Genomic DNA, 12,950 nt, shown 5'->3' on the forward strand with positions numbered 1-12,950 from the left:
TCGAGGGTAGGTGGAGAGGATAGAAGGATAGGTAAAGGGGAAAAGAGAAAGAGGGAAAGAGAGTGGGAGATAGGGTTGGAAGAACACGTAATATATTTGTAACGAGCGGATATTTCAGGGATTAAAAAGGCCCTCCTACTGTGACCAAAGGGAAATCCCAATTTGATTTACGTTAGTTGATTGTAATTTTCTTTCTCTGATCTAGGTCTCGTTTGTTCCCTGAATGAATGAATATTAACTGGGAGTAGATAAATCTAATATGGCGGAGGCGTGAAAAATGTTAGGAAGAATAATAAGAAGAACAGTCAAAGAAAAAAAAGAAGAAGAAGAAGAGGAAGAAGAAGAGGACGAAGAAGAAGAAGAAGAAGAAGAGGAGGAGGTGGTGGAGAAAAAGGAGGAGGAGGAGGAGGTGGAGGATACGAGAGTAATCGGATTGTGACCTAAGCGGGGTGTAGACGACATCGTGCGATGTCGACAAGATGACAGCGGCTCAACGATGTTTGAAAGCTTAATTTTTGAAAGCGATATTGCTAAATTATCCTTGAAAGAGCAACTAATTGTAACGTGAGATTTATTTCCACATCTAAATTCAAGTGCATCTTCATTATTATTATTATTATTATTGTTGTTATCTTCGTCATCATCGTCATCATCATCATCATCATCATCATCACCGTCGTTGTCGTTGTCGTATCGATAAGATTTACGATTCGTAAGGAATTAAAGGGAAATACGCGTGACTATGATTGCCGCGCCCGTGTGTGAGATGTATACAGCTTTTTGAATAAGTGTTGTTATTTTCCTTTTCTTTTTTTCTTGTTTTCTTCCTCCTTCTTCAACAACAACAACAACAACACAACGACGACGACGACAAGAAGCGGGAAATTAAACGATGAGCGTTTTCGGAGATTTTCAGCGCGTCTGGGTACAGAGATTCCCAGATAGCGCATTACCGGCTGCTTGGGAGGAAGATGTTAGAGCTAATTTGGTCAAACACAAGCAGAAGGTAACTCAACTTTACTTGCCTATTCATAATAACAATGATATACATTTTGATTACGTATTGGTGATGTTTACTTACTGATAAGAATAATCGTTTAGAGTGGAATAGTTCCACTCCTATATTACACGCTGACATTAACAAGTAATTTGTTTTATTTTCGTTATTAGGTAACAGCGTTGAGAGAAGAATTAGAAAAAGAAGAGTTCTATGTAGAATATTTGGAACGATTATTAGCCGATGTCGAAAGACACAAACAGTTGGCTAATAGTACTAATGCTACGCTGCTTGACAATAAGCAGAATTCAGGAGAACTTCAAAGTGGAAAGCATGTATCTGATAATATAGAATCTGCTAATATCGGACATTGTCAAAATACGGATCATTCTCCACCACCTCTTCCAGTACGAGAAGACATTAGCAAATTTCAGGATAAATGTGTTTCCGAATTGAGTTCTACACTTGGAACTAATAAAAGACCTAAGAGCGAGATACCTAGAAGTCCTGAAAAAGTGCCTGAAACCAGAAGGAATAGTGATCCTGATGTGCCAAGTAATTATGTCACTGTAATTGAAGTTACCGGAAGTTCGAAGAAAGATAAAACTAATAATTCTTTTAAAGAAGAAGATGAAAAAGGTTTGATATTATATAATATCTTATTAGATTAAAGATTGATGATAATATATTCTTCTATTGACATTTATATTTGAATCAAGTAGAATCTGAGAAAGCTATTAACGAAGATGGAGAAGATGGAGATGCTGAGGCATCAGAAGAAGAACCTTACTATGATTCGGTAGCTTTGGATCAAACTGGGGAATATGTTTATATTGATGCTCGTGTTCCACCAGTAGGTAATAATAATGCAACCAGAGCACCTCCTCGTAGACCACCATCGCTTCCAGAATCTCCAGGCAATCAGAGTAACTATGTCAACATAGATTATTTTATTCAGTAAGTTATTAATTATTATTTCATAATCTTAATATATATATACTATGTGCAAAAATATTGAATATATTTATTTTTCTAGACATAGGGCAGCAATGGATAGTGAAGATGAAGAAGGTGCCAGTCCTGCACCACCAATTTTATTACGTGCACTTAGTACTGACAATGAAACTGGAAGTAGTGATGCCGAACCATTAAGTTTAAGTGAAGGAAGTTTGGAATCACCAACACCGACTACGCCACGTAGACAAGAAAAAAGTAAAGATAGAGAAGATGATAGAACATCTATGGTGAAATGTATTGTTAACTCTGTAGTTGAAAGTGAAGCAGTTTATGTTGAGTGTTTAAATGTTATGTTACAAGTAAGTAATACATTGTTCTTCTAATCATATAAAGTATACACATAAGATGTTAATTAATATAATAAACAAATTATACAGTACATGAAAGCTATCAGAGCTACATTGACGACGTCTCAACCGGTTATTTCGGAAGAAGAATTTGGTACTATGTTTTATAAGATTCCTGAATTACATAAACTACATCAAAACTTCTTAGACGAACTTAGAAAAAAAACTGAAAAGTGGGATTTTAAAACTACTATAGGAGAACAATTTAAGGTACATTTTATTCTTATATACATTTAAGAATGATAATCTCGATGATTATATATTATTGTAATATTTGTTTGGAATTAATTACAGATTATGGCCAGCAATATAGGATTGTATGGTGCATTTTTACATAATTATGCTCGTGCTACCGATACTGTTCGTAGATGTTCTGCTCATTCTACACAATTCGGAGAAATCACTAGAGACATACGACTCAGAGGATTTCCTAAAGGTCCAGGTTTATCTCTCGAAGATCTTCTACACAAACCTGTCGCTCGTGTTCAAAAAAATGCATTAGTTTTACACGTACGTGTGCATTTATAATTTGACGAAATATTCAATTAATTTATATTATATATAAATATCATTCTTATATTCTTTTTATTTTGTCTTCTTTTATTTTTGTTGATTTCTTCAAAGCATCGATAAGACATTTGGAATTCTACTGAGATATATTAATCACTTATTATTATATATCCCATCAATATAACCTTTAAGCAAGAGTTTATCTTATCTTTAATGTTGTATTGATAATTTTACTGTTCAATCGATTGTAGGATCTACTTAAGCACACACCCATGAATCATGCTGATCATGCACCGCTATCAGAAGCACTTGCTATGACTAGAAATTTTCTTGATGAATTTAATATTATTCAAACTAAGTCGATGTTCCCGGTAAGAATTTGAATATTTATATACTAAGATATTATTTCACGACATATTAAAAAACTTGTTTTTTATTTTTACAGAGTCATGACAGAGCACAAAGAAGATTAGTCAAAAATTCATTCGTCGTTGAACTTTCAGATGGTCATAGAAAATTGAGGCATCTATTTTTATTTAATGATGTTATTGCTTGTGCTAAATATAAAGCTTCCGGTAGAGACAAGTTTACGTTTGAATTAAAGTGGTACGTGCCAGTGGCAGAAGCAGTTGTTACAGAAGATGGTATTGAACCACGAGAGACTAGTCCAGCTAATGTAGTTGCTTTGAGGTATTGTAATAGTAATATTTATCATTGTTATCAAATTCCTTGAATAATAATAATAATTATTATTATTATTTCTTTTATACACAGATCTCAAGCATGTACAGTGAGAGATCAAATTTTGTGGGAAGAACGAAATGACGAAAAAAGAATTAGACTTGGTGGTAGAGGTTCGGAAAAAAATCGTAAAAAATTAGCAGAACTAGAAGCACAATTGGTATTAGCATCACCGAATTTATTAATGCGGGTAGCCCATAAGAATCAACATCGAGTGCAAAACGCATATACTTTCTTTCTCTCCAGTGAATTTGAACGATCTCAATGGATTGAAGCTGTGGAAGCATTGCAACAGGTACACATTTATATATACTTCAATGTTATTTTTATAATAATATAAAAAATTTGTTAAATGTAGGGCGGCCAACCACCAGGACCTCTACCTTTGACGATGTATGAATTACAAGCTTGGGTTACAGCTTGTCGAACATATTTACAAACAGACATGGGCAGTTATTTATTGAGATCTGGACGTGATGAAAGTTTATTACTTGGAGACTTGCATCTAACTTTGCTAGGCTTAACACCACCAGGATTAGATAGAATAGGAGACTTGTATATTATCGTAGAAGTGGATAGTTATGGACATTACTTTAAACGAGCTAAAAGCCGAGTTATTAGGAGTCAAGCTCCGACTTGGGGTAAGTTCTTATTATTTACATCCAATTATTTTATTTAACACAGTGAATAATATATATTTTAAATTGTATTTGTAAAGGTGAGACATTTGTGGTTGAATTAGAAGGTAGTCAAAATGTTAGGATTTTACTTTATGAAGAATGTGGAACACGTTCAGTATTAAGAGGCAAATGTATTCAACGATTAAGTAGATCATGGTTGCAATCCGATCAAGTGGAAAGATCCTTGAGTTTGGGTCCAGCTACATTAGATGTAGCTCTTAGATTCGTTCCCAGCGAAGTAACATTAAGGCGGGTACCATCGGCTAAACCTCAAGGCTTATTTGGTGCTCGAATACAACAAGTTTGCAAGTATGTATTAATTATTAGCAAAATAAATAATGATATCTAATTAATATGAGCGAATGTCTATTTGGTAGACGAGAAAAACGTGATGTACCATTCATAATAACTGCCTGCGTAAGAGAAGTTGAAAGAAGAGGTGTCGGAGAAGTAGGATTATATCGAGTATCAGGATCAGCATCTGATTTAACGAAACTTCGTAAATCATTTGAAAGTAATTCTTACGAAGCTGAACAACTTCTCAAAGAGGTTTGTAGAATTATTTTTAAATGTATTATAACGTAAATACAATATACAAGTATATATTATATATACAGGTTGATGTACATTCGGTAACTGGCGTATTGAAATTGTATCTACGTGAAATGCCGGAAGCATTATTTACAGACGCCCTTTACCCAGCATTTTTGGAAGCATTCCAAACAGGAGAATTATCAAGAGGTGCAGCTTTGCGACGAGTATACGAAGGATTACCGTCCGTGAATAAAGCAGTTATCGATTTTCTACTTGCCCATTTAATACGCGTCAACAAACACGAAGGACAGAACAAAATGTCTTTGCACAATTTGGCGACGGTATTTGGGCCAACTCTACTACGACCAGGTACAAATTCTCGATCGGATTCTAAAAGTCGAGACCCATTAGCTGCAGGTACCGTAGATGTTATGGCACAGGCTGGTATACTTTATTGTTTTTTACAAATGCATATGCAACAACTAAACAATCAATCACTCTAGTCGACAGTGTTGTTTATTAAACAAACGGTGAAAATACCATAACGCTGCCTGACACAATTTTATTCAATCGATTTCTCATTTTCATTTGCCACAATTAAAAGGTCTTCTTTTAATATAATAATAATAATAACAATACAAACATATATATATAATTTACAATTTGATTATTTAATTCAATGTTTTTGGTATGTATAATTTAAATTCACGCTGTACACAGGGAATTCTACGGTATAAAATATATGTATATGTATGAATGTTAATTGAAAAAAAAAAAAAGAAAAAACACAATGGCAGAAACTAATGGCTTTAAGTCGATAAATCTAACGATTTTTTCTATACGTATTTTATTAATAACGCGATGTATTATTATTCTTGCAAATGCCTGAGAGTGAAAAATATTTAAACACAGTAGTAAGAAGAGGCAATGCTTATACAAGGGGAGTTAACGATAAAATCTATGCATTCTTAATTAAGTTTCCTATGTGCTAATAATTATAATAACAATATTAATAATATTATTAATAATAATAATAATAATATAATATAATAATAATAGTAATAGTAGTAATAATAATTGAATACAACACAATAGTAACAGTAACAATATTATTCTGTGTTCAACACGAGAAAGTTCCATATTTAAAAAAACAAAAAAAGAGAAAATTCAAAAAAAAATAATTATAATTATCGTTTGTCGAAAAAACGAACGTCTCAAGTGTACAAAACGAAACAAAAGAAAAAGAAAACAACAAAAAAGCTTAATTACGAACTTAAACAATTTTATCGCAAAACGCTCCTTGTTAAATAAATTCTTGACGGATTTATGCATGTATGTATGTATGTACAGGGTTTTTGGAAAGGTTTATAAAACTCAATAGAAAATTTGCATATACGTTCTAAGATCATCTTATTTATTTTTTGATAACTCTACTATCAAATACAATAGAAAGCTCTATTTGCTATCATACAATGATACTCATCGACTAACTTTCATTCGATAAGTTGAACGTATTGAAATTCTGACCTTTTCGGAGAACCTGTTCACATATATACATATAAATTTATATGCTTTCCATCGTAAAACCCATACAACAAGTATTGTTAGAAGAGTGGACTCTGTTAGAGTTAAACAAAACATCGATACGTTTTTACTCTCAAAAAGAACAAAATGGAAATCCATAATATATTTTTTACTTGACATTGTATTCAACTCACAATATATATGAAAGGTGGTTCCAGTGACGATCGTCCACGTGATTACATTCTATTCATTCGAAAGATAAAGAAATTTTCCTGCGAGAGAGAGAGATGCAAAGAAGTCTGTGGTCTGATGCATCCATCGTTGGTGTGTGTGCTCGCTTTACAAATAATAATAAACAAAATAATCATATGTTTTCTTATAAAGCGCGTGTTCCTAGCAGATGATAATCTAAATTTTTGTCTTATACGCGGTATTCTTTTGTTGATATCTTATGCAATAATAATAATAATAATAATAATAATGTCCACACGGTATAAACTATATATATATATAACTTTAATAATAATAATAATAATAATAATAATCAGTATACTCAAAAACTCATTCCACGTTCCTAAGACGTTTTTTTGCAGCAGATGTGAACTTTCAGGAACCTATGTTCCTTTAAATATACGCATATATACATATATATATATATATAATTCATATTAAATGCATTTTTATTATTCATTGTTTATTTTTGAGCTCAATGCTAAACTTGATTAATGAAAAAAACAAACAAAAAAGACAGAAAAACACATGTCAAAGATGATCTCTTTTTAATTAAGGCAGCGATGAATTATTTGCCTTAAAACTCTGCAGAAAAATTCTTTTGTAATTAATACATTGATCGGATTCATCTGCACACATGTTCTAGCATCTTATTTAATAACTGTACTGCCAAACACAACAAAATGTATTTTATAATGTTACAAACATTATGGTATAACACTTATATCAGAAAGAAAGAGAAAGAGAGAGAGAGAGAGAGAGAGAGAGGATAAGGGGGAGTATTGTAATATACAAATGTTAATTTCTGTGTAATAATAATTAATAGTTTTTAGTTTGATACATCAAATGTTATAAACATTTGTTGTACTCTTTGTATGAATTAATTTAATTTAATTTTATTTTATCTATTATTATTATATTCTTTTTTTTTCTATATATATATATATATATGTATTTGATGGTATGAATCGATAAATTTTGATGTTGTTTTATTTTATGACATATGTTTTTGTTTATCATATATAATATGTTTATAATTTTTAACGATCTGTACGTATATGTATCATTTAAAGTTGAAATGCAGTTTAATGCGATGCCAAAGAGAAAGATTTCTTTATTAGTTAAGAAAAGAAAAGAAAAGAAAAGAAAAGAAAAGAAAACGAAATAAATAATAAAATGAAGTGTGTACGTGTTATTTGGCAGTACAAAAATAAATATTTGATAAATACCAGTGAATTGCTAGGAATGTTGAAACTAACTTTGTGAGCTTTTTTAATGAACGTCGAAAAACAAAAAAAACAAACAAAAAACAAAATTGACGACTTTTGCTTAAAGTTTGATGAAGAGAAAGTAAGAAAGAAATAATATTAAACATTAAAAGAAAAGAAAAGAAAAGAAAAGAAAAGAAAAGAAAAGAAAAGAAAAGAAAAGAAAAGAAAAGAAAAGAAAAGAAAAGAAAAGAAAAGAAAAGAAAAGAAAAGAAAAGAAAAGAAAAGAAAAGAAAAGAAAAAAACAAAATAGCGTTTGTTATAATAAGAATAAATAAACACAAAATATAAAATAATATTAAATAAATAAATGACGATACTTTTTCGTGAATGAACGTTTATGCTTGTACGGTGGCAACTATATAGTATGTATGAAAATATGTTTGTAAGTGTACGTACGTACGTAAGTAAGTGTATGAGTGAATAATGTAAGTATGTATGTTTGTACGCATAATCAGCGCCCAATGTATTATATAGTAAATACGGGATATACTTTTAATTTTGATATCGTAGTCCTAAGGCTATAAAACCCTTTTTTGTACATTCATATGAAATGTAAAAACAAGTTTCTGCTACTATTATTATTATTATTATTATTATTATGTTATTATTATTATTATTATTATAATATGATAAACGATAAATGATTCCAATTATTACAGTATTTGCTACGACGAACATTCAATCATGCTTAAGTATTGACGATGTACTGCCAAAAAAACAAAACAAAATGAAAAGAACAAAAACAAGAAAAGAAAATTAAGAAATTAATAGAACAAACAAACAAACAAACAAAAAAACAAAAAGAATAAAAATCAGTGCTTGTAAACTTGTAGGAATTTCGTCAAAACTTTTCTACCGATAAATATTAACTCATTATTATTTTTTATTATTTTATCATTAATATTATTATTATTATTATTAAAATAGATTCACACAAGAGACTAACTACTTCTTTTTCGTAATATTTAGATCAAACAATTGAATTTATAATGCAAATGCTCGTACGTACTCATATATACTATATACATCCTCATTTATTAAAATTTATGGAAGAAATAAAAAGAAAAAAGAAAGTTAAGATTAATTATTAATAGTTTTTGTACATTATAAAAATGTTTTTTTTTCTTCTTCTGTATAATATTATATACATAAACGCTAATATTTCAATGGATACAAAATAATCTTCTCTGTTAGTTAATTAATTAATTTTGTTCATATCGATTATATTAATAATTTAATATTGTTTTATCTTTTTCTTTTTTTCTCTTATATTTCTTCTTTTATGTTATATCTCAACGAATTAATCTCTTTGCACCCGAGAGATGAATTTCGTCAAACCCTTTCGCTACTACGTACCACTATAGTGGCTCCTCTTTATAAAATACTGCGTATTTTACATACGACGAACATATGCAGTTATAGCACTAAATCAAATATCCCACACACTGGACATGTAATTTTAGTGTTTTGTTTCTTTCGTTTAAAAATCGTTAATATCAACAACAAAATTACTTGAAAATAAAGTGCAATATCGATGCTGTTGCACGTATTAGCAGCAGCCCGTACAGTAGAAGTAGCACCGCGGAAAATATGCCCGTAGCGAAAGAGTTAAATAAATGTCAAAATAATGGATATCTTTCCAACCCCCTCCCCCCCCCCAAAATTTAATATAAGTTTTTGTCAGAAATTGTAAATAGACGATATAAATAAATTAATGCATTTTTCTTTTCTTTTCGATATTATAAAAAAATATGGAATCAAAGAGACACCAGATTTATGTCGCATAAAATTAATAATACTATTTAAAATAATGTTTGGAAAATAGACAAAATCCCATTTTGTTTAATTAGATATTTATTTTCTTCGAACACACATAAAACTAAATAATTATAATTGTTTATTAGAAGAATATGATATCTAAATGAAGATTACATTGTATCATTAGTAATATCCGTTTGAAATGAAAAATCAAAGCAATCTGTAGCAGGTGGTGGTAAAGGCAACCTGATGGGAGTTGCAGCTATGTTATTCCACAAACCAGGTAACCGAGATCCATCAGATCCATTGCATTGCATTCCTTTAAAAGCAATAGAAAAAGATTAAGTGATTAGCATACTTATTAATTTAGAATTTATTAAGTATTATATTTACTCTAATATATATAAATTACGTATCACGTTGTTTGTACGCAATGGACTCCTAAACTACTGAACCGATTTTAATCAAATTTTACACACTGTGTGCAGTTTCATCCAACTTGAAAGATAGAATAGTTTATATCTTAATTTATAATTGCAATATTATTTGTTTATTAACAAAGAGTCATAATTATCTCTGTTAGTTCGATAAGATTCTAACAAATGGCGGTATAATATTATATATATAATAATAATGAAAACAAAAAATATCATGTGTGTAGATCACACGTGTCAGAAATAAAATGACATCGATTATTATTTAAAATTTGGATTTGTAAAAAATTCGTCGTCAACTCATGAATCTACGAAAAGTTCAGTCAATGTTTGTCCTTGTAAAGGTAACAACATGTTGTGAAATTTTACAAATAAGTTAACAGTTACAAAATCAATTAAAGACAGTCAGTTTATTAGATTTCTCCGTTTATATACTTTGCATAAGTTATTTCGTTTCATTGTCTTGATGAGAAGATGATTGTCTTTGTGAAATTTAACTAACTGAAACGGTCAGTTAAACTAGCCAGTAATTAACTTTTGCTAAACGTAATTTAAATTAAATTTGTTTTCTCATTAACAGAAAAGAAAGCATCTGTTGATCTGATGCGTGAGTAAACAATAGAACGAAAAACTTCAAAACAGATGTAAGAGACACTAAATTTTTCTTTATTGTACATAACAACAGCTAGAAAAGTACGTAATGGACTAATAAGTATTGAAGTTTTGTTTTTTGACATAGGTAATATAAATTAGTTAATTTAGAATATTATATTTGTAATATATTATTATACTATAGATATTATTTAAAATATGGTGAAAAATTTGAACTACTATGTTCTACGTATTATTTTTCAATATTTGAATGGATTTGATCTGCACAATGTTTCTCAAGTTTCTAGGTAATATTGCAAACATTACATTTTGATCATATTTTATTAAATTAACATTTACAACAATTATAATAGTTATTTTTATATTTGTATTAAAATTGTCTTAAGATGAATGTATTTAAATGATTTAAATTTGTTCACCATATTTTTTTTAATTTTTATTCTAAAAGTAGATCTTGGTTTGAAATAGCAAACGATGAAAAAAAAAGAAGGGGTCCCATGTGCATTATTAAAACAAAAGATACAAAACTAGACTCTAAGGATTATGAGGTTATACAAAAAGAAATTATAAAATATTGCCAAGTTAAACCTTCCTTAAGCATGTTATTTATTAGAATTAAAAGTAAAGAAGATATTGTAGGAGGTAAGTTGAATGTTGCGTACGCCCATTCGAGACCAATTGCACACAGTCTGTCAAAAAACTTGTTTTCAAAAAGACCGGTAGCACATCGTGTGTGCAATCAATAATAATGATCTCTTATTAATTATTTTGAGTAAAGTAATCCCCAAAAAAAACTGAAATTTTATTAGAATCATCGAAATAGGATACGAATACTGTAAATGGAAGAGTCGCGCTCAGTTGTGGAACATTGGTGGAATTTAGCATTTGCGTCAATGAATTTTCAAATTCCTAATGGCAATTTAAAATAATAATAATAATGATGAATTTTTATTTGACCTCACAATGAAATAGTACCGTATTTGCGAACTTGCGCAACCGCTTGCGCAAACACTTGCGAACCGTGTTTGAAAACAATCGTGGTCTCGAATGGGGTTTGTAATGATTGATAAATTATTCTTACATAAGATATTTTGATTTTTTTTTAAAGAATGTTACTGCAAATATATGTCGTCTAATTGGTACTCACCAGTAGTTGGTAGTTATTTACCGACAGAAGAAAAAAATACGATTTTAGGCATGTTCTTTCCTGAAGTACCTAACATCAAAGTTTCTACACTTACTCTTGTACCTTATAAACTTATTTGGGGCAATGGAATATATTGTCATGAAATAGACGCTAATTTTAATCTTTCTTTTACGAATGCAGACCAATTGAAAACTGTATTTGAATCTGTTTTTAATTTTGACAAACCAATGAAAAGTTGTATGATATTATTGTGCAATCGTAATGGAGTTTTAATAATTAGTAATCTTGAGAAAGCTTTGAGAAATTGGTAATACACACATACACACAACAAAATATTTAATTTAATATATAACATTGGGTTTATCTATAAGTTTCTTTCTTTTTTTTTTTTTTTTTATACGAAATGAATACACAATATTTTGTTATATAAGAAACTTTTGCTCAAACAAAACGTACTGTAAAAGAGACTCTAAGACAACTGAGACCAATGACGTATACAGCTAATATATTTCTAATGTTGCATGCTTGCACGATTGGGCAAAATAAACAATTTACAGTACGATGAGAAAGAAACTTTTACAACAACCTAATAGTTTCTTTTATTTATTTATTATTTATTTATATACGGTTATATTTCGAATGTATTTTTTTTTTGTTACATAGGTTTCCAAATAAAAGACTTCCTGTGTGGGGTGGAATAGTTGATTATTTATCGATCTGTCATCATGTACCACATACAAGTGTATTAAAAAAAAGCATGTTTTGCATTGCTGTTTTAATATACGGTGAGGGGTTGAGTACTTGGTCGACATTTTTGTATTGCAACTGTAATACTCAGAAAAAGATCGAAAGAAAATTGAAATACTTTAAGGATAATATAAAATTGAAAAAACATTCGATAGGATTTATGTTTAATCCTCAATTTCGTGCTTATTTGTCTCGATTAGAATCAACTACATTTAAAGAAGTTTTTCCTGGAGTTCCTTTAGTCGAGTATTCTGGTATTGGTGCATTTGGAGGGATTGATAATGGTTGGTACAATGTTGTTCTTAACTATAAACAAATATTTATTATTTATATATATTTATATACATGACATGAATTATTTTTTCTTTTTTTTAAATTATTTCAGAACCTTATACAAGAA

At 29.7% G+C, this 12,950-nt stretch overlaps 1 protein-coding gene across 1 annotated transcript; it reads left to right on the plus strand.

Annotated features, from left to right (window-relative positions):
• The first annotated feature begins 31 nt into the window (after positions 1-31).
• RhoGAP1A (Rho GTPase activating protein at 1A) lies at positions 32-7,896 on the plus strand. Its single transcript, XM_015330482.2, has 13 exons — positions 32-1,006; positions 1,171-1,636; positions 1,720-1,954; positions 2,034-2,313; positions 2,392-2,571; positions 2,656-2,871; positions 3,123-3,242; positions 3,317-3,561; positions 3,646-3,907; positions 3,971-4,253; positions 4,331-4,601; positions 4,670-4,841; positions 4,910-7,896. Exons 1-13 carry the CDS (start codon positions 893-895, stop codon positions 5,327-5,329), a joined length of 3,264 nt encoding a protein of 1,087 aa, XP_015185968.2. The 5' UTR covers positions 32-892; the 3' UTR covers positions 5,330-7,896.
• The last annotated feature ends 5,054 nt before the right edge of the window (positions 7,897-12,950 follow it).

Source organism: Polistes dominula, unplaced genomic scaffold (genome assembly GCF_049000335.1).
Source record: "Polistes dominula isolate Pdom_NZ unplaced genomic scaffold, Pdom_raw_medaka contig_75, whole genome shotgun sequence".
NCBI lineage: Eukaryota > Metazoa > Arthropoda > Insecta > Hymenoptera > Vespidae > Polistes > Polistes dominula.

Excerpts from the sequence above, each read along its gene's own strand:
- RhoGAP1A (XM_015330482.2), top strand. The coding sequence starts at position 893 with ATGAGCGTTTTCGGAGATTTTCAGCGCGTCTGGGTACAGAGATTCCCA. Across the intron at positions 2,872-3,122 it reads AAAATGCATTAGTTTTACAC|GATCTACTTAAGCACACACC; the intron begins GTACGTGTGCAT and ends AATCGATTGTAG. Across the intron at positions 4,602-4,669 it reads CGAATACAACAAGTTTGCAA|ACGAGAAAAACGTGATGTAC; the intron begins GTATGTATTAAT and ends TCTATTTGGTAG.